Below are 23,380 nucleotides of genomic sequence, written 5' to 3'. Positions count from 1 at the left end.
TTTCAAAAGGCTAATTCCAAAGAGTATGCTAGTTTTGTCTTCCTCACATGATTTATAACCCTTATTTTCAACTTGGGTTGGTAAAGCTACTGGAATGTAGTAAATATAACATAAATACATGGAATTTGATTATATTCTTTTTTTTAAAAAGGTTTACTTATTTATTTGAAAGTCAGAGTTACACAGAGAGAGGAGAGGCACAGAGAGAGAGAGGAGTCTTCCATCTGATGGTTCACTCCCCCAATTGGCTGCAATGGCTGGAGCTACACCAATCTGTAGCCAGGAGCCAAGAGCTTCTTCTGGGTCTCCCACGCGGGTGCAGGGGCCCAAGAACTTGGGCCATCTTCTACTGCTATCCCAGGCCAAAGCAGAGAGCTGGATTGGAAGAGGATCCAATCTAGCTGGGACTAGAACTGGTGCCTTTATGGGATGCCAGAGCTTCAGGCCAGGGTGTAACCTGCTGTGCCACAGCGCTGGCCCCTGATTATATTCTTTAAATTATGTTTGAAGAGGGAAATCACACTGAGTACCTTTCCAAGAAGGTACAGGTGGTCCCCAATGACCTTGAAAATGATGACCTTGTCTCAAACCAGTGAAATTAAGAGTAGGGTGGGGGTTTGACCTACCAGTTAAAAGTGTCGGTTGAGACATGCACACCCCGTATTGGAGTGCCTGGGCTTGAATCCTGACTCCATGCCCAATTCCCCTTTTCTGCCAGTGCAGACCCCGGAAGCCAGCTGATGACTCAAGTGGCTGGTTCCTGACACCTGCGTGGGAGACCTGAATTGCGTTCTCTGCTCCTGGTTTCAGCTTGGCCTCGCCCTGACTGGTGAGGGCATGTGAGGGGTGAACCAGAGCATGCGAAATCAATCTCTCTCTCTGCCTCTCAGAAGAAAATAAGGTACACAGCTTAAGAACAGTCATCAAGCAGACCCCTGGATTTCAAGAATACTCGCAGAGCTAAGCTATTAGAGCAAACCGATGCCCTTTACAACTCACACCTGACTAAACTCCCTTTGCAGGGGTAGAGCATGCATGCGTTATCAGAGCTTAAAACTGTGTCATTCTACACTTCCTATGAAAATGAGAATGAAGGACAAGAGAATGCAAGAATCAACCATTATTGCCAATGAATAAATTGTAATGGCTCAATCATCTCCCAGAAAAATCCTGCTCATAGTTTTGGAAAACAGAGAAAACATTTATAACATATTTGAAACAGTCAGCAAATATTTTTAGTTATCAAAGAGCTTTTCCCAATGAAAATAAGGATTACACTTACTTGGACAAAACAAGTGGGCAAACACTTTTTTCAAACTTATGTGTAAATAAATATAAATTAACACAACAATGAGTTATTATTTTTCCTCATCCTGGTAATGTTCAGTCTGTGAGGCTGTAAGAGGATGGCACTCTTACGTACTATGTGTGGGAATGCAAATCAGTGTTAAAATTTTGGAATCTTTTCCCCATTAGTTCAGCTTCCAGGAATTCGTTATAGGAATAAGTGCATAAGCACATACGGTGTGTACACAGCAGTTACAGAGTGGATTAAAAAAACGACACTGACTGGCCATTGAGTGAGTAATGGTTAGGTAAATGCACAGTCACAAATAGCATGAAGCCACAGAAAAGCATGCAGCGTGCATGTATTGATATGGAAGCTGACCCAACATGTATTAAGTTTATTAAATGATGTATTAAAATTATTGAATAATTTATTAAAATTAATAAATATATTCTATACAATATACTCATATATTACATATGAGTATAATATACTAGTATATTATATAAACTATATTTAAATATGTATTACACAGCAAATATTTCAGATATATGAATCAAATGTCAATATTACATTAAATATAGCACAGAAATTATGCTAAATTGTATTATTCATATATTCAATATATAAAATATATTAAACTTTTGAAAAATAATATTTCAAAATTTCAGCTACAGCCATTCCCATTTCTAAAATATTATGGTTTACATTAAATATGCAAGAGAACTAGAGTTTGAGAGAAGTAGATTTTCTTTTTTTATTTTTTGACAGGCAGAGTGGACAGTGAGAGAGAGAGACAGAGAGAAAGGTCTTCCTTTGCAGTTGGTTCATCCTCCAATGGCCGCCGCAGCTGGCACGCTGCAGCCAGCGCACCACGCTGACCCGATGGCAGGAGCCAGGTGCTTATTCTGGCCTCCCATGGGGTGCAGGGCCCAAGCACTTGGGCCATCCTCCACTGCACTCCCTGGCCACAGCAGAGAGCTGGACTGGAAGAGGGGCAACCGGGACAGAATCCAGCACCCCAACTGGGACTAGAACCCGGGGTACCAGCGCCACACGACACCCAGGTATCTGGTAGAGAATAAATACTATTGCTTCTTTCATAGCAAACAAATGCTTTGCAAAGTCAAAGCAGAAAGACTATTTGTAGAACGGAGACCAGATAAACCCCGTAGATAAAATTGGCAACGGATTCCATATATATATATATAGCAATTCTTCATAGGAGCCTAAGATTAATAAATCTAAGTAATTAAGAAGAAAGTGTAGGATTTGGGGTCATTTGGTTTTCCTATTTGCCTTGTCTTTGGATGAAAAGAAAGTATATTCACCACACTAATTCACTGAATGAAGGACTTGTTTACTCTGATGCTTTTGTTCTGGAAGGCGTGAGAAAGGAAACTTGGAATTACAGATTGGAAAGACTGAAGCATGAAGAGTGCTCGGGTCTACTGGTAAAAGTGGTTTCTCTTAGGCCATGTCTGGTTTCTGGTAAAATAGAAAGATGGTTACATTTACTTCTGTGATCCCTCTGGGTAGCCGGAGAAAATCCTAAGAGAGCTGGAAGATGAGTCCAGTGGGTAATAGTTAAAACTAGCGCAGGCGAGAGAAGGATTTTCAACTTCTGCAGTTCTCCACGGAAGTCGGCCAGAACAGAACCCGTGAGATCTCATTACAGCAATGATCAGGACAGAGCTGCCGATAATGACTGTCTCGTTTCCTCCACGTCCTTGGGGACCTGGCTCCTGGAAGAGTGGAACTTGTTAACAGGTTCTCCCGTACTGCCTGCAGCTATTAAAAAGTTTTAAGTGCGTTTCATTATAATTCACCCCATGGAGCGATCTCTAGGGCAGAGTTCGAGGACAAACAGTCAATTAAGCGCTGGTGACAGCGGAGCGCTGAAGGGCGCCAGCCTCTCCCCTCTGCTGTGTGGTGACCTCTGCGAGCCACCCCATCCCCGCGGACGCAAATCGACAACTTTTCCCAACACAGCTGGAATGATCATCCCCCAGTTCCCAACAGCATTTCAGCGAACGGGGATTTAGTGTGAGTGCCTGAGAGAGCTGTTCTCCATCAGTGACTTCTTTGTTCTGTACTTAGCCTTCAGCAATAAAACCAGAGAATCTTCTAGTGTACAGTTACTCTGGGAATGCAAGAAACTTTTACTCATCAAACATATCTTCAAGCACGGTGAAAAACACTTGGCATATGAATGTTATTGTGTATGCACCCTTAATGTTCTCACAATCCAAAGAATGTAAGAGGGAGTTACAATGTTGTGCCAAGATACCTTCCTACGGATGACACAGAAAAACATTGGGTCACTGATCCTATTGTGTTTGTTAACTGCTCAGGAGTTTTTCACATCATAATATTTTCTCTTCCCATTTGTTATTTATGACCATATTCCCAAAATGATAGCACATAGTAGTTCCTTCAAAAAATATTGATTGGTTATATCAGTTAATTTATAAACTGATAGTAAATATAACGTGTTGAAGGTTTTCAACTTTTACAATGAGCATTTTGCAAAAAAAAAAAAAAAAGGCATGGGTAACTTTTGAAGGTGAATGATTGTAGTGTTGACTTCTGTACTTTTTATACCTTCTTTCTTCTCCATGCATCTCCATGTACCATAAGGAAATATTTCTTGATTTATCAGCCACTATGTGTATGTAGTTTAATAGTCAATACAAAGAAGGGCCTGCACTGTGGCACAGTGGGTTAGGGCCCTGGCCTGAAGCTCCGGCATCCCATATGGGCACCGATTCTAGTCCCAGCTGCTCCTCTTCCGATCCAGCTCTCTGCTGTAGCCTGGGAAAGCAATAGAAGATGGCCCAAGGCCTTGGGCCCCTGCACCCACGTGGACTCTGCTGGCTTCAGATCGGCGCGGCTCCGGCCATTGTGACCATCTGGAGAGTGAACCAGTGGATGGAAGACCTCTTTTTCTGTCTCTACCTCTCTCTGTAACTCTTTCAAATAAATAAAATAAATTTTTAAGAAAGATCAATACAAAGAATAAACAGGGGCCAGTGCTGTGGTGCAGTGGGTTAAAACCCCAGCCTGCAGGGCAAGCATCCCATATGGGCACCAGTTTAAGTCCCAACTGCTCCACTTCTGATCCAGCTCACTGATATGACCTGGGAAAGCAGTAGAAGATGGCCCAAGTTCTTGGGTCCCTGCAGCCGTGTGAGAGACCTGGAAGAAGCTCCTGGCTCCTGGCTTTGGCTCAGCTCAGCTCTGGCCATTGTGGTCATTTGGGGAGTGAATCAACGGAATGGAAGACCTCTCTCTCTCTGGCTCTACCTCTCTCTGTAACTCTGTCTTTCAAATAAATAAAATAAACCTTTTAAAAAAAGAATAAACATAAACAACTGGAAACAGGTAATATATAATAAAATTGAAAAGTCACATATACTGTATCCCACAGTAGAAAGTCATATATTCAAGAATAGATACAAGAATGTTGGTAACAGCATTCACTAATTAGGGACCCAATTAACTCAAGGTTGTCCATTCATGTAAAGAAATACACTGTGGTACCTAAAATGAACCACAATGATGAACCTCACATGACATTAAGTGAAATTACTTGCAAGGTGAAGAATGTCGTATGTTGACTGAAGTGCCCGTGCAGGGAATTATAAGCTGAGTTAACTTTATAGTAGCTGTGGTGCAGGTTCTGGATTGGAGTGAGCGTGCTGTGATTCAGGCTGAAGCATGCCATCATGAATTCATGCCATCTGAATTTTATTTATTTACTTAAAGATCTATTAACCTATTTGAAAGGCAGAGTGACAGAGATAGAGAGACAGAAGGAAAGATCTTCCATCCATTGGTTCACTCCCCAAATGGCCACAGCAGCTGGGACTGGGCCGGACTGAAGCCCGAAGCCTGGGCCTCTATTTGCATCTTCCATGTGGGTGGCAGGAACTCACGTACTTGGGGCATCACCCCTGCTTCCCAGGTGCATTAGCAGGGAGCTGGATCAGAAGTGGAGCAGCTGGGACTGGAACGGCACTCAGGTGATAACCTGCTGTGCCACAGTGCTTGTCCTCAACTTGCATTTTAACATGAGAATTTTCACTGGACCATGAGAACAACTTTGAAGGGAGCAAGTCTAGACATGGAAAGAGAAATTAGGACATTGTTGTGGTAACAGAGGTGAGAGATGGATGTGAAAAAGAACATTTCAAAAAAGAGGGAGATATTGATTAAAAAACTGACAAGATTATTTATTGGATGCAAACAAGGAGAAAAAGACTAATACTTGAACATGTAGTTTGGGCAACTGAAAATCTTCTTTTGAAGACCTCTCCAGCAATAGCTTCCATTTTCCCAACTGATTTCCTCTTGAACCTTGATTTTTCTGTCAACTAATGCAGTCCATTGAGTCTACTTTTTTCTTTTTATATTCCTCTTTCTTCTTTAGCCACGATTTTCAATATCACAGCTTTAAGTAATCCAACTCTGCACCAAACCCATGCTTTTATTTGTTTCTTTAAAAAATTTGTTTATTTGAAAGTCGGAGTTACAGAGAGAGAAGGAGAGGCCGAGAGAGAGAGAGAGAGAGAGAGAGATCTTCCATCTGCAGGTTCACTCCCCAGATGGCTGCAAGGGCCGGGGCTAAGCCAAACGGAGACCAGGAGCCAGGAGTCCCATGTGGGTCTCCCACATGGATGCAGAGGCCCAGGTACTTGGACCATCTTCACCGCTTTCCCAGGCCATTAGCAGGGAGCTGGATAGGAAGTGGAACAGCAGGGATAGGAACTGGCACCCATAGGAGATGTGGGCACTGCAGGCGGTGGCTTTACCAGCTCTGCCACAGTGCCGCCACCCCCATGCCTTTCTTAGTGCAGCTGAACAAGACTGGTCTGGCTTCACATCCCAGCGCCGTACCTCAAGCAGAGCCCCGGGGCGGCTGAGCCCCGTGTGCTCCTCGGTCCTTTCTTTTTCCACTCTCACAGAGGACAACTCACAGATGTGCTCGTCCACGCTCACTCTCGGCAGATGAATGCTAAGAGTAATTTACTGAGAAAATTGAGGCACTGAGAAGAGAGTTTCACAGACCTCTTTTACTAAAATAAAAAAGATTTTAAGATTTTATTTATTTATTTGAAAGGCAGAGTGACAGACTGAGAGAAAGAGACAGAGAAAGAGATCCACTGGTTCACTCCCCAAATGGTCCCAATGGCCAAGGCTGGGCCAGGCTGAAGTCAGGAGCCTGGAGCTGCATTGCATCTTCCGAGTAGGAGGCGAGAGTCCATGCACATGGGCCGTCTTTACAACTGCCAGGCACAACTGCAGGAAGCTGGTTTGGAAGCCGAGCAGCTGGGACTCAAACCAGTGCTCCTATATGGGATTCCAGCATTGTAAGAGGTGGCTTAACCTGCAACGCTACAATGCCTGTCCTCTCCACTTATTTTTAAGATATTTTTTAAAAATTGGCACATATATTGGGGGCGGAGCCAAGATGGCGGATAGTGAGGACTTGCGCCGTAGTTTGGGAAAATAAAGTTTCATAAAAGTGGAATTACTGTAGCCTCAGGAAAAGATTCAAGAAAAAAAAACTGCAGAGGAAATGCTTCCAGATCTAGTGGATGTGATACAGAGGACCTACAGGGAGCCCACCACATGGAAACCCAACCGCGGGAGATGAGCCGCAGAATCTCACCAGTGCGGGAATGAATGGAAGGTAAGATAAAGGCGTCAGAAACCCGAGATATTGGGGGGGAAAAGCAGAGGCCTCTCTATTCACTCACTGAGCAAAACAAAGAGCAGGCGCCATTTTACATATGTAAAGCGCCACCAATGAGTTCACAAACTCAGTAACTTTGGAACTTTGGTGAAACTTGAGAACACATTGAGGGCTGCATAAACTCTTTGTGTGGTCCCAGGGGTAGATCAAACGAATACTCACAGAGGCCAGATATCAACTACATTCAATTCCACTCACCTGTGCGGAATTAATTCCCAACTGAGTCAAAAAAAAAAAAGAGAGAGAGAGAGAGAGATCCAGCAAGGAGCAAGGGAGAGAACAATCTGGATGAGTCACTTTTTGCACAGCCTTAAACCTGAAGAATCAAGGGGAGCTCTCTGGCCACACCCATCACAGCCTCTAAGGATCCATCAAAGCAGACAACCCACTTAGAGGCATAATACAACGAGAAAAAAACACCACAGCCAAAAAAAAAAAAAAAAAAAAACCATAAATTATCTCCAACATGCCAAACAACAAACGTAGAAACCGAGGTAACAAGAGCAAGGAAGACAGACACTATGATGCCCCCAAATGAACAAGACACCCCAATCCAAGATTATGAAGATGAAGAGATAGAGGAAATGCAAGAAGCGGATCTCAAAAAATTGATAAGAACATTAAGAAGTTCTCAAAAACAAATTCTTGAACTACAGAAATCCTTAATGGACAAGATAGAAAATCTCTCTCATGAAAATGAAATATTAAGGAGGAATCAAAATGAAATGAAACAACTAGTAGAACATGAAACTGTAATAGTGACAAAAAACCACAATGAAATGAAGAACTCAGTAGATCAAATGACAAACACATTAGAGAGCCTTAAAAACAGAATGGGTGAAGCAGAAGAGAGAATATCGGAATTAGAAGACAGAGAACAGGAAAGGAAACAGTCAAATCAAAGAAAAGAAGAAGAAATCAGAAATCTAAAAAATACTGTCAGGAATCTACAGGATACTCTTAAAAAACCCAACATTCAGGTTCTAGGAGTTCCTGAAGGCATGGAGAGGGAGAAAGGATTAGAAGGCCTTTTTAGTAAGATACTAGCAGAAAATTTCCCAGGTTTGGAGAAGGACAGAGACATCCTAGTACAGGAAGCTCATAGAACCCCTAATAAACATGACCAAAAGAGATCCTCACCACGACACGTCGTAACCAAACTCACCACAGTGAAACACAAAGAAAAGATCCTAAAATGTGCAAGAGAGAAACGTCAGATTACTCTCAGAGGATCTCCAATTAGACTCACAGCTGACTTCTCATCAGAAACCCTGCAAGCTAGGAGAGAATGGCGAGATATAGCCCAGGTACTAAGAGAGAAAAACTGCCAGCCCAGAATATTATATCCTGCAAAGCTCTCATTTATGAATGAAGGTGAAATAAAGACCTTTCACAGCAAACAGAAATTGAAAAAATTTGTCACCACTCGTCCAGCCCTGCAAAAGATGCTTAAAGATGTGTTACATACAGAAACACAGAAACACGGTCACCAATATGAAAGAAGGTAAAGGAAGGAAACCTCACAGCAAAAGATCACAGGAATCTCAAACCATATATTAGAAAATATCTTTGGCAAATGACAGGGCAAAGTCACATTGAATGTTAATGGCTTGAACTGTCCAGTTAAAAGACACCGATTGGCTGATTGGGTTAAGGAAGAAAACCCATCTTTTTGCTGCTTACAAGAAACTCATCTTTCCAACAATGATGCATACAGACTGAAAGTGAAAGGTTGGAAAAATATATACCATGCCAACAGAAATGAAAAAAGAGCAGGCGTAGCCATCTTAATATCAGACAACATAAACTTTACCACAAAAACTGTCAGGAGAGACAAAGAGGGGCACTATTTAATGATTAAGGGATCCATTCAACAGGAAGATATAACGATTATCAATGTATATGCACCTAATTACAGGGCACCAGCTTATTTAAAAGACTTGTTAAGGGACTTAAAGGGAGACTTAGACCCCAATACAATAGTATTGGGGGACTTCAATACTCCACTCTCAGAGATAGACAGATCAACAGAACAGAAGATCAACAAGGAGACAGTAGATTTAAATGACACTATAGCCCAAATGGATCTAACAGATATAACAGAACATTTCATCCTACATCTAAAGACTTTACATTCTTCTCAGCAGTACATGGAACCTTCTCTAGGATTGACCACATACTAGGCCATAAAGCAAGTCTCAGCAAATTCAAAAGAATTAGAATCATACCATGCAGCTTCTCAGACCACAAAGGAATGAAATTGGAAATTAGCAACTCGGGAATCCCTAGAGCACGTGCAAACACATGGAGATTGAACAACATGCTCCTGAATGAACAATGGGTCACAGAAGAAATTAAAAGAAAAATCAAAAATTTTCTGGAAGTAAATGAGGATAAAAGCACAACATACCAAAACCTATGGGATACAACAAAAGCAGTGTTAAGAGGAAAGTTTATATCAATAGGTGCCTACATCAAGAAATTGGAAAGGCACCAAATAGATGAGCTTTCAAGTCATCTCAAGGATCTAGAAAATCTGCAGCAAATCAAACCCAAAGCTAGTAGGAGAAGAGAAATAATTAAAATCAAAGAAGAAATCAACAGGATTGAATCCAAAAAAACATTACAAAAAATCAGCCAAACGAGGAGCTGGTTTTTTGAAAAAATAAACAAAATTGACACCCCATTGGCCCAACTAACTAAAAAAAGAAGAGAAAAGACCCAAATCAATAGGATCAGAGATGAAAATGGAAACGTAACAACAGACACCACAGAAATAAAAAGAATCATCAGAAATTACTACAAGGACTTGTATGCCAGCAAACAGGGAAATCTATCAGAAATGGACAGATTCTTGGACACATACAACCTCCCTAAATTGAGCCAGGAAGACATAGAAAACCTAAACAGACCCATAACTGACACAGAAATTGAAACAGTAATAAAGGCCCTCCCAACAAAGAAAAGCCCAGGACCAGATGGATTCACTGCTGAGTTCTACCAGACATTTAGAGAAGAACTAACTCCAATTCTTCTCAAACTATTCAAAACAATCGAAAAAGAGGGAATCCTCCCAAATTCTTTCTATGAAGCCAGCATCACCTTAATTCCTAAGCCGGAAAAAGATGCAGCATTGAAAGAGAATTACAGACCAATATCCCTGATGAACATAGATGCAAAAATACTCAATAAAATTCTGGCCAATAGAATGCAACAACACATCAGAAAGATCATCCACCCAGACCAAGTGGGATTTATCCCTGGTATACAGGGATGGTTCAACGTTTGCAAAACAATCAACGTAATACACTACATTAACAGACTGCAGAAGAAAAACCATATGATTCTCTCAATAGACGCAGAGAAAGCATTTGATAAAATACAACACCCTTTCATGATGAAAACTCTAAGCTAACTGGGTATGGAAAAAACATTCCTCAATACAATCAAAGCAATTTATGAAAAACCCAGGGACAACATCCTATTGAATGGGAAAAGGTGGAAGCATTTCCGCTGAGATCTGGTACCAAACAGGGATGCCCACTCTCACCACTGCTATTCAATATAGTTCTTGAAGTTTTAGCCAGAGCCATTAGGCAAGAAAAAGAAATTAAAGGGATGCAAATTGGGAAGGAAGAACTCAAACTATCCCTCTTTGCAGATGATATGATTCTTTATTTAGGGGACCCAAAGAACTCTACTAAGAGACTACTGGAACTCATCGAAGAGTTTGGCAAACTAGCAGGATATAAAATCAATGCACAAAAATCAACAGCCTTTGTATACACAGGCAATGCCACGGCTGAGGAAGAACTGCTAAGATCAATCCCATTCACAATAGCTACAAAAACAAATACCTGGGAATAAACTTAACCAAGGACGTTAGAGATCTCTACGATGAGAATTACAAAATCTTAAAGAAAGAAATAGAAGAGGATACCAAAAAATGGAGAAATCTTCCATGCTCATGGATTGGAAGAATCAACATCATCAAAATGTCTATTCTCCCAAAAGCAATTTATAGATTCAATGCAATACCAATCAAGATACCGAAGACCTTCTTCTCAGATCTGGAAAAAATGATGCTGAAATTCATATGGAGACACAGGAGACCTCGAATAGCTAAAGCAATCTTGTACAACAAAAACAAAGCCAGAGGCATCACAATACCAGATTTCAGGACATACTACAGGGCAGTTGTAATCAAAACAGCATGGTACTGGTACAGAAACAGATGGATAGACCAATGGAACAGAATAGAAACACCAGAAATCAATCCAAACATCTACAGCCAACTTATATTTGATCAAAGATCCAAAACGAATCCCTGGAATAAGGACAGCCTATTCAATAAATGGTGCTGGGAAAATTGGATTTCCACATGCAGAAGCTTGAAGCAAGACCCCTACCTTTCACCTTACACAAAAATTCACTCAACATGGATTAAAGACTTAAATCTATGACCTGAAACCATCAAATTATTAGAGAGCATTGGAGAAACCCTGCAAGATATAGGTACAGGCAAAGACTTCTTGGAAAAGACCCCAGGAGCACAGGCAGTCAAAACCAAAATTAACATTTGGGATTGCATCAAATTGAGAAGTTTCTGTACTACAAAAGAAACAGTCAGGAAAGTGAAGAGGCAACCGACAGAATGGGAAAAAATATTTGCAAACTATACTACAGATAAAGGGTTGATAACCAGAATCTACAAAGAGATCAAGAAAATCCACAACAACAGAACAAACAACCCACTTAAGAGATGGGCCAAGGACCTCAATAGACATTTTTCGAAAGAGGAAATCCAAATGGCCAACAGACACATGAAAAAATGTTCAAGATCACTAGGAATCAGGGAAATGCAAATCAAAACCACAATGAGGTTTCACCTCACCCCGGTTAGAATGGCTCACATTCAGAAATCTACCAACAACAGATGCTGACGAGGATGTGGGGAAAAAGGGACACTAACCCACTGTTGGTGGGAATGCAAACTGGTTAAGCCACTATAGAAGTCAGTCTGGAGATTCCTCAGAAACCTGAACATAACCCTACCATACAACCCAGCCATCTCACTCCTTGGAATTTACCCAAAGGGAATTAATTTGGCTAATAAAAAAGCCATCTGCACATTAATGTTTATTGCAGCTCAATTCACAATAGCTAAGACCTGGAACCAACCCAAATGCCCATCAACACTAGACTGGATAAAGAAATTATGGGACATGTACTCCATAGAATACTATACAGCAGTAAGGAACAATGAAACCCAGTCATTTGCAACAAGATGGAGGAATCTGGAAAACATCATGCTGAGTGAATTAAGCCAGTCCCAAAGAGACAAATATCATTTGTTTTCCCTGATCAGCAACAATTGAGCACCAAAGGGGAAACCTGTTGAAGTGAAATGGACACTATAAGAAACAATGACCTGATCAGCTCTTGTCCTGACTGTTGATGTACAATGTAATACTTTATCCTTTTTAGTATTTGTTGTTGTTGTTGTTGTTCTAGTACTAGTGGTTGAACTCTGTAATTAACACACAATTATTCTTAGGTATTTAAATTTTAACTGAAAAGTGATCCCTGTTTAATTTAAGAGTGGAAAAAGAGAGGGAGGACATGTACAATTTGGGACATGCACAATCAGACTTGCCCCAAATGATGGAGTTAGAAATGTGCCAGGGGATTCCAATACAATCCCATCAAGGTGGCATGTACCAATGCCATCTCACTAGTCCAAGTGATCAATTTCAGTTCACATTCGATGGCTCTGATAGGTCTAAGAATCAAAGGGATCACACAAACAAGACAAGTGTCTGCTAGTACTAACTGATAGAATCAAAAAGGGAGAGAAAGATCCAACATGGGAAGTGGGATACACAGCAGACTCATAGAATGGCAGACGTCCTAAACAACACTCTGGCCTCAGAATCAGCCCTTAAGGCATTCGGATCTGGCTGAAGAGCCCATGAGAGTATTGTAGGCATGGAAAGCCAAGATACCATGGAAAAGAAAAAAAAAGAAGAAGACCTAAATGAAAGATCTCTGTGAGTGATTTCCCAGTGGAAAGAACGGGGCCATCAAAGAAGGAGGTACCTTTCTCTGAAGGGAGGAGAGAACTTCCACTTTGACTATGACCCTATCGGAATAAGATCAAAGTCAGCGAACTCTAAAGGCTTCCATAGCCCTGGCAACTCATGACTAGAGCCTAGGGAGATTACTGACGCCATGAACAGGAGTGTCAAATTGTTAAGTCAGCAACAGGAGTCACTGTGTGCTTACACCCCATGTGGGATCCGTCCTTAATGTGTTGTCTAATGTGCAGTGATGCTATAACTAGTACTGAAACAGTATTTTTACACTTTGTGTTTCTGCGTGGGCACAAACTGATGAGATCTTTACTAATTATACACTGAATCGATCTTCTGTATATAAAGATAATTGGAAATGAAAAAAAAAAACCACCTGGTGTTAAATTGGAAATGGCATAGAAAATTAATTAATTTTTTTAAAAAAATATTATGTAGGATCTCTGTCTTTAATGTGCTGTACACTCTTATTTAATGCTATAACTAGTACTCCAACAGTATTTTTTTTTCACTTTGTGTTGCTATTTGGGGGCAAACTGTTGAAATCGTTACCTAATATATACTAAACTGATCTTCAGTATATAAAGAGTATTGAAAATGAATCATGATGTGATTGGAAGGGGAGAGGGAGCGGGAAAGGGGAGAGTTGTGGGTGGGAGGGAAGTTATGGGAGGGGGAAGCCATTGTAACCCATAAGCTGTACTTTGGAAATTTATATTCATTAAATAAAAGTTTAATAAAAAAAATTGGCACATATAACTTATACATGTTTCTGAGCTGCCATGTGATGTTTTGACAAATGTATACATTGTAGCATGCTCAAGTCAGGGTAAGCATATCTGTCACCTCAAACATTTATCATTTATTTGGGATGAAAACATTCAAAATCCGTCATCGTAGACTTTCTGAACTACGCAGTGCGTTACTGTTACCTGTAGCTCCTCTGCACAACAGGACACCAGAATGCACGCCTCCCAGTGACAACGCAGCACCTGAGGATGAACCTTTCCTCTTGCCTCCCATCCTCTACTCCCCAGCCTCTGGCAGCCACCCTTCTACTCTGTGTCTGAATTCAACTTCTTCAGCTTCCTGGTAGGGGTGAGATCGTGCAGCGCTTGTCTTCCTGTGCCTGGCTTCTTCCACCTCCAGGTCCACCCATGCTGTTTCAAATGGCAGGATTTCTCTCCTTCCCTGGCTGAATAGTATTCCACTGTGTGCAGAGACCCCAGTTCCACCTGTGCCACCTCCGAGTGCCATCCCCCGTGTATGCTGCCTTCCTGCCTATCCAACAGCACAAACTCCTGCCCATCCCCATAGGAAACCCAGTCGCTCCCCCTGGCGGCCACATCCCTTTCTACCTTGTAGACTTATGGGTAAAACTATAGACATCTTCCCCTCTATCACATCATCACATTGTTGCTATTTTTTTCCTTTTATTTTTTTTTTCCTTTTTAAAAAGACTTACTTGTTTGAGAGGCCGAGTTACAGACAGAGTGAGGGAGAGACAAGAGAGAGGTTTTCCATCTGCTGGTTCACTGCCCATATGGCCACAACGGCTAGAGCTGGGCTGATCTGAAGGAGCCAGAAGCTTCTCCTGGGTCTCCCACGTGGGTGCAGGGGACCAAGCACTTGAACCATCCTCTGCTGCTTTCCTAAGCCATAGCAGAGAGCTGGATCAGAAGTGGAGCAGCCGAGACCTGACTCAGTTCCTATATGGGATGCAGGCAGAGGCTTAGCCTACTACGCACAAAGCTGGCCTCACATTCCTGCTTTTCATAGATCATCCCCAGGAGAAAACAAACAGGCTGGAACTGTCAGAAACAATTCCAACACCTTAGGAGAAAACTGACCTCGCCCTCCTGTGCCCGCTGGGTACATCTAGTAGTCAGTCTGCACAGAGCAGTCTCCTGGATGTAATTCACGGCCTCTCATTCTCTTTTACATCTACTCTGTCCGGCGTCTCAGCCCAACTGTGCAAAGAGTGCAGATGTCTCAGTGTGAAATGCAAAGGTGGGCGTGTCAGGGGACAGGTGAGGTCCCCAGGGTCTGCAGTATGAGGGCACGAATCCCTTTTACTGAGTCTCTGCCCTCAGGAACAAATCCCTCCAGTGCCCCGCCTGCCAGCCCTCACGTTGGCAGTTAGGATCTCAACAGACAGACTGGGGGTGGGGGTATGGGAGGATCTGCAGTTTATAGCACAGACTAATTTAAGAAGTTAATGAGGATTTCCTTCTTTTTATGGCTGAGTAGTATCACATTTTCTTAAAAGATTTATTTATTTGAAATGCAGATTTACAGAGAGGCAGAGGCAGAGGCAGAGAGAGAGAGAGAGAGACAGAGAGAGGTCTTCCATCCGCTGATTCACTCCTCAAATGGCTGCAACAGCCAGAGCTGAGCTGATCCAAAGCCAGAAGCCAGGAGCTTCTTCTGGGTCTCCCACACGGGTGCAGGGGCCCAAGCACTTGGGCCATCTTCCACTGCTTTCCCAGGCCATAGCAGAGAGCTGGATTGAAAGTGGAGCAGCTGGACTCAAAAAGGTGCCATATGGGACGCTGGCACTGCGGGCAGTGGCTTTACCCGCTACACCACAGCACTAGCCCCAACGTTTATATATTTATTTATTTTATCCAGTCATCAGTTCATGAACGAAATTGACATCTTGAGATCTGATACTTGTTTATAGCCTTGTCTATACTCCTGAGGAATCTACTTTCGACTTGTTGAGTTCTTTATTTAGTGGAGAACTTAGCTTGTGATTATAAACTCAATAGAAAGTATGTTATGCAAAAATTAAAAGAAAAATAAGAAAGAAAGAAGGAGTGAGGGAAGGTGGGTGGGAAAGACTGTTATGTTCTTGAAACTGTATGTGTGAAATACATGACATTTGTTCTTTTTAATAAGTAAATAAATAAAGCCCCCCTGAAAAAGAAAGAAGTTAATGAGGGAAAGTAGTTTTAGGGCATATAGGATCTCTGCACTCCACAGACTTTCTGTAAATCTATAAACTGTTCTAAAGTAAAAAGTTTAGGGGCAGGTGCTGTGGCATAAGGGTAAAGCCACCACCAGAGGTGCTGGCATCCCATATGGGCACTGGTTCGAGTCCTGGCTGCTCCACTTCCAATCTAGGTCTCTGCTGTGGCCTGGGAAAGCAGTGGAAGATGACCCAAGAGCTTGGGCCCCTGCACCTGTGTAGAAGACCTCTAAGAAGCTCCTGGCTTTTGGCTTCAGCCTGGCCCAGCCCCAGCTGTTGTGGCCACTTGGGAAGTGAATCAGTCTCTCTCTCTCTGTCTCTACCTTTCCTTCTTGTAATTCTGAGTTTCAAATAAATAAATCTCTTTTTTTTAAACATTTTTTTTTTGACAGGCAGAGTGGATAGTGAGAGAGAGAAAGAGAGAAAGGTCTTCCTTTTTGCCGTTGGTTCACCCTCCAATGGCCGCTGCGGAAAGCACATCTCGCTGATCCGAAGCCAGGAGCCAGGTGCTTCTCCTGGTCTCCCATGCGGGTGCAGGGCCCAAGCACTTGGGCCATCCTCCACTGCCTTCCCGGGCCATAGCAGAGAGCTGGCCTGGAAGAGGGGCAACTGGGATAGAATCCGGCACCCCAACTGGGACTAGAACCCGGTGTGCCGGCGCCGCAGGTGGAGGATTAGCCTGTTAAGCCACGGCACCAGCCTCAAATAAATAAATCTTAAAATAAGTAAAGTTTATCTTAAAATGGCAAAAATGACCAAAACAAAGCAAATAAAATACTAGGTAAAATAGATCAGACGTGAGATTTCAGTGTTGGTTTAGGGCGTCTAGGAAGCAGACACCACGAGGTGTCAGTCAAAGGAGCTGTTGGGGGAAACCTGCAGGGAAAGCAGGAGGAAGCCGGGGAGAGGCTGTGAGGGCCGTCGGCCACTGTGGAGGGCCTCCTTCCCAAGGAGAAAGGGGAGCTAAGCAGTTAGGCATGAAACACCCTGCACTTCAGAGCAGTGCCAGAGGCTGGCCCCTAGCGAACGGGAGGTGCACAGCACTGGACCTCAGCCTCCAGTGCTGGGGGTTGGCCTTGACCCTCCTGCAGTGTCACGGTCAGCACAGCCCATCCTGTGGCCCTCACAGCTGACTCTCTGCACATGCTTGGCGAGCAGAACCCGTGTGGCGCCCAGGGCCTTTCTTTCTTGAGGGATTTGGAAGAGGGGTTAAGTGGAGGAACAACAGCCTCACTGCCGTGGTTGGTCTCAGGCCACAGCTGGTTCTCATTCTCCCCCTCTTCCAAAAGCACATCAGGCCCCTCCTATCTCCCTTCTACCCTCTCCAGGGGTCTCGGCTGCTGGCCTGGGAGAGTGACTGGGACCTTCCTTTCTTTTTTTTTTTTTTTTTTTTGACAGGCAGAGTGGACAATGAGAGAGAGAGAGAGACAGAAAGGTCTTCCTTTGCCGTTGGTTCACCCTCCAATGGCTGCCGCGGCTGGCACGCTGCAGCCAGTGCACCACGCTGATCCGATGGCAGGAGCCAGGTGCTTCTCCTGGTCTCCCACAGGGGTGCAGGGCCCAAGCACTTGGGCCATCCTCCACTGCCCTCCCGGGCCACAGCAGAGAGCTGGACTGGAAGAGGGGCAACCGGGACAAAATCCAGCGCCCCGACCGGGACTAGAACCTGGTGTGCTGGCGCCGCAAGGCGGAGGATTAGCCTATTGAGCCACAGCGCCGGCCAACCTTCATTTCTAAAGTTCTGCTGCCTTGGTAATGATCTGTCTGCTCAGTTACTGTAGGGGAAGATGTATCAGAAGGTAGCCCACAGGGCCATCTGCGTTCCACCTGGATTCTTCCCTGGCCCTGTTGTTCCACGTGGATTCTTCCCTGGCCCTATTGTTCCACCTGGGTTCTTCCCTGGCCCTATTGTCTGAAATCAGCTCTTCTCTCCCTGCCGGCTCTGGGTCAGTTACTCTGGCTATGGTGCAGTAATTAGCTATTGCTGCTTCGCAGAGCACCCAAAAACTGAGCAGCTGAGAGCAAAAAACACTGCTTGGGTGGGCTCTTCTGGCTCCAGGTCTCTCATTGCTGCAGCCAAGGTGTTGCCCGGAACTGCAAGCACCTTAAGGCATTACCTGGGCTCGCGGCCTCAGACAATTCACTGTTAGCTTGCTCACTTGGCCTCTTCACAGGGCTCCTCATGATACAGCAGCTGGCTTCCTGCCTAGTACTGATCTACAGAGAAAGAGCACCCAGGATAAAGGCCAGTCTCTTTAGAACCCAACTTGTACTTTATACTCAAGGGAAAGGGGTTGCACAGGGCATGGTTGCCAAGAGGTGTGGACCACTGTGGCCTTTCCCCCATGGCAGCTCTTCTGATCTGCTGGTCTGTGGACACAGGAAGTCTCAAATGTCCTGACGCCAGTCACAGCTTGGATTTGTGGTTCCATGCAACCCTTTCTGTGTCCTGTGACAAGATTATTCCCTGTTACAGGATCAGAACCTCCAGTCCTACAGAGTCCAAGGCTGCAGTGCCGAGTGGCACAGGCTCTGCCAGTGTTTCATTGAAAGTGAGAAGTGAAGCCGCTCCGGCTTCTGTCTCTTGGGTCCTTCACCCAATTATGGGTTCTTCATTTTGGGATCACTGCACCATACAGAGGCCTCGGATCTAACTGAGACATAAACAGACAAAGGCCAAACCAGATGTGGAAACAGAGCTGTGACCCACAATCTCTTTGCCTGCTTATCTCACTTCTTCTTTTTAAAGATTTATTTATTTGAAAGTCAGAGTTACACAAAGAGAGAAGGAGAGGCAGAGAGAGAGGTCTTCCATCCACTGGTTCACTCCCTAGTTGGCCGCAACAGCCGGAGCTGCACTCATCCGAAGCCAGGAGCCAGTAGCTTCTTCCAGGTCTTCTACATGGGTGTAGGGGCCCAAGCACTTGGGCCATGTTCTACTGCTTTCCCAGGCCATAGCAGAGAGCTGAATTGGGAGTGGAGCAGCTGGGACTCGAACTGGCGCCCATATGGGATGCTGGTACTGTAGGCAACGGCTTTACTTGCTACGCTACAGCGCCTGCCCCTATCTCACTTATTTTAGCTTTACAAATCCTAACCTCCATTCAGAAGGGTCCCACCCTCATAATCTCATCACCTTCCCTGAGCAACAAACACCCCCCCCCCCGAAGGTAATGAGATTATGAGGGTGGGACCCTTCTGAATGGGATTTTTGTGCCCTTTTAACAAAGGACCAAGAAACTTGTTTATCCCCTCTACCACATGTGGACACAGGGGATGGCACTATCTTGCAATCAGGAAATAGACTGTCACCGGACCCTGCATCTACAAACACCTTCATCTTGAGTTGCTCACCCTCCAGAGCTGGAAAAAGTAAGCCCCTGTGTGGATAAGGCACCAGGTTCACAGTATTTTCTTGTAGCAGCTGGACCTGACTAGGACACTCGGTCAGCATTCCGTGGGTACCAGAGCAGAACGTGGATCCTCCTGTGGTTGGCTGGAGAGTCCTGTGGATGTTCGCTTCTGTTGGTGGTTGTGTGGATGAGCTCGTCTGCATTTCTACTGTTTTTCTGATGGTTCTGCTGGCTACTGAGAGTGCAATTTTCAAGTCTCCAACTCTAATTTTGGATTTGCCTGTCTCTTTTCAATTCTATCAGTTTTTCTTAAAAGATTTATTTCGTATTTCAGAGGCAGAGTTACAGAGAGAAAAAAGAGAGAGAGAGAGAAAAAGAGATCTTCCATCCACTGGTTCACTCAACAGATGGCCACAACTGCCAGAGCTGTGCTGATCTGAAGCCAGGAGCCTCCTCTGGGTCTCTCACGTGAGTGCAGGGGCCCAAGGACCTGGGCCATCTTCCACTGCTTTCCCAGGCCATAGCAGAGAGCTGGATTGGAAGTGGAGCAGCTGGGACTTGAACCGGCGCCCACAAGGGATGCCGATGCCGCAGACCAGGTCTTTAACCCGCTGCCAGCCCCTGTGTAGCTTTTCAGTGAGATTTCATCCCCCTCTGGAGCCCCAGTTGTAAAGCAGAGACTGGATCTCCCAGTGTGTCCTGTTGAACTTCTCTTACTTCAGTTTTCTTGCTTTGTCTTTGTTTGTTAAGAAATTGCAAAGTGGTGGGTATAAATGTTATTATATGTAAATGGATCAAGCCTACCAGTCAAAAGGCAACAATTGGCAAGTGGTTGTTCTTCAAGACACTGTTAAGAAAATGAAGTTGACTGACTTCTGGAATGGCAAAGTGAGAAACAGTTAACTAGCTCTTCCACTCAAACATGACACATTTTGAGGAAAACAACTAAATTCAAGCATTTCAGAACTCCTTAAATAAGTAAAAGCCACAAAACAGACTGAAATAGTCTATCCAAGAGAAACAGCTGATTCCTGGCCAGAGAGTGGGGTCTGTACACTGAGATTGAGGGATTCCAAGCTTAGCTGCATCAGAGCCAAGTCCGGCAGTCCTGGAACCGTGGAGAAGTTTGGCATGAGCTCGGTTACAGAGCCAAGTCCGGCAGTCCTGGATCCTTGGAGAAGTTTGGCCTGAGCTCGGTTACAGAGCCAAGTCCGGCAGTCCTGGATCCTTGGAGAAGTTTGGCCTGAGCTCGGTTACAGAGCCAAGTCCGGCAGTCCTGGAACCGTGGAGAAGTTTGGCCTGAGCTCGGTTACAGAGCCAAGTCTAGCAGTCCTGGATCCTTGGAGAAGTTTGGCCGGAGCTCGGTTAAAGGAAGCACATCACTATAAAACAGTGCTGGGGGAAATGAAGGATGTACCTGGGGAAAGACCTCCCCCACCCACTGCTGAGAATACTTCCTACCGTCATGTTGACAAAACTCCACACACTGCTTGCAGACCCAGTGCAATCCCTCATCAAATCATCCCTGGCTTTTTTTAAAATTACAGTGGCTTCTTCTAAACTACAGAAGCTGACAAACTGATCCTAAAAGTCATATGTACATGCAAAGGAGGCAGAGGGTTAAAAGAATCCTAATTAATAACAATGATTAAAGACTCCCACTTCCTAATCTCAAACTGTACAGAGCCACAGTTACAGACAGCGTGCTGCACTCATAAAGTAAAAACATGAGTCAGTGGAATAGGCCTAAGGGTCTGGAAGTGACCGCTGACATTTATGATCAACTCACCTTTGAAAAAGGTGCCAGGATAATTCAAGGAGGAAATAACAGTCTTTTCCAGGATAGTGGAGATCTGCATCTATAAGAGTCATGTAGGTCTCCTTCGTCACACTCTACACAATATATATCTTTTACGCTTCCCAGTCTGTCACAGCAACATAGCATTTATGTGTACCATGTCAAATTATCAAAATGGGTCAGAGACCTAACTGTAAAAGCTGCAAGTTTAGGACGCTACAGGAAAACCCATGTAGCTTCGTTTCTACCAAGACCCCACCTCCAGACCACAATTTTATAGTAGACTCCTGGGGAGTCATAACATCAATCACCTATAATTGTTTTTTTTTTTTTTTTACTTTGGTTTTTGATTTTTGGATCCTACTGACTACACCAGATGCTTGGTCCTGGCAGCCCAAACAGCAACTGAGTTTGCCACCAAAAGCAGATGCAGGGGAATTCCACAAGAGTCCCAAGCCCTCCAGAGGTCGAGCCAGTTGGGATCCCAAAGAGAGAAGTGACCGCCAAGATGATCGATCCAAAGCTTTTATTAGAGGAACTTACAGAGCAGGCAGGAGAAAGGTGTTCTCTCTGGGTGTGTCTGCAGGGACGGGGTCAGGTACGGAGACTACAGGCAGGTTTAAGGAATTTTGGCTCAGAGCCGGGACAGCTTCTCACTGTTTTCAGCAACAAACTAAACCTCCGTATCAGTGCCTGAGGATGACCAAGGCCTGGCTTGCTCTCATTCCTGCTGGGAAGAACCCCCAACTGGTGGGCCCCAGAGCTGCCAAACCTCTTGGGATTTAGGTGAGGACACAGAAGGCGAGGGGTGGGGGCCCTGCAAGACCTATGTCCTCTCATATGCACGTTTCCTTATTTTGTGATGAAGACTCTAGTAGCCAGCCTTCGTAAGGCTTCCTTTACCTCTTTGTTCCTAAGTGTATATATCAGGGGGTTCAGCATGGGCGCAATGATTCCGTAAAAGAGGGAAACCATCTTTCCCCGGTCCTTGGAGTTGGGTGAAGGCGGCTGTAGGTACATGGAGATGGCTGTGCCATAAAACAGTGACACCACAATGAGATGGGAGCCACAGGTCCCAAATGCTCTTTGTCGACCTTCAGCAGATTGGATTCTCAGGATGGCTTGGGCAATAAAGGCATATGATGTAAGGATGAGCGTCAGGGGTAGCAGATGGAAGAACACACTGACCAGGAACAGCTCCGCCTCATTTGTGGTTGTGTCAACACAGGACAACCTGAGCAGTGCGGGGACTTCACAGAGAAAGTGATCTATCACATAGGGGCCGCAGAGTGGCAGCGAGAGAGTCAGGGCAGACAACCACACCGCATTGATGAAGCCAACGGTCCAGGATGCGGCTGCCAGCTGCAGGCAGAGCCTCTGGTGCATGACGACTGAGTAGTGGAGAGGCCGGCAAATGGCCACAAACCTGTCGAAGGACATGACCGCCAGGAGAACACACTCAGTGGCTCCCAAGGCCAAAAACATGAAAAGCTGGGCCACGCAGCCGCCGTAACTAATTGTCTTCCTGGTGCTGCGTAAATTTACCAGCATCTGCGGGACTGTGCTTGTGGTGTAGCAGAGGTCCAGGAGTGACAGGTTGGTGAGGAAGAAGTACATGGGGGTGTGGAGTTTGGAGTCCAGGCGGGAGACCAGAATGATGGCCACGTTGCCAAAGATGGTCAAGATGTAGGAGTCCAGGAAGACCACAAAGAGCGGGAACTCCAGCCACGGCCGATCTGAGAAACCCAACAGAACGAACTCCTGGGGGGCGCTCTCGTTTCCCCAATTCATGATCGGTGTTTCAAATCTCGCTCTTCTGAAACATGAAAGTTCAGGAAGTCCATTAGCACCTGTGTATTAACTCTTTCCACAACGTGTAAGCGTTTTACTACACAATGAAAACATTTGCAGAACTAGTGTTGCTGAAGACTTGAAAATTATGCCGTTGAAAATGATCATAATGGCCTGATTCTAAAATCTAATCCTCCTATATGTGAATCACCTCTTAAAACGTGAAAGCCAAAACTGAGAAAGAAGACTTGACCTTCAGCACTTGGTCCTTCGGCTAACCTTGCTGGCTTTCCACTAGAACAGCTCTTGGTCAGGGTCGGTCCCGATCG

General features: G+C 44.5%; 1 protein-coding gene across 1 annotated transcript; it reads right to left on the bottom strand.

Moving 5' to 3' along the window:
* Nucleotides 1-22,112: 22,112 nt before the first annotated feature.
* On the bottom strand, nt 22,113-23,051 carry LOC133756715 (olfactory receptor 2B6-like). Its single transcript, XM_062187309.1, has one exon. The coding sequence runs from the start codon at nt 23,049-23,051 to the stop codon at nt 22,113-22,115; it is 939 nt and encodes a 312-aa protein (XP_062043293.1).
* Between the last annotated feature and the right edge of the window lie 329 nt (nt 23,052-23,380).

Source organism: Lepus europaeus, chromosome 3 (assembly GCF_033115175.1).
Source record: "Lepus europaeus isolate LE1 chromosome 3, mLepTim1.pri, whole genome shotgun sequence".
Taxonomy (NCBI): domain Eukaryota; kingdom Metazoa; phylum Chordata; class Mammalia; order Lagomorpha; family Leporidae; genus Lepus; species Lepus europaeus.
Note: the sequence above shows the minus strand (reverse complement) of the source record. Positions and strands in the feature narration are given on the sequence as shown.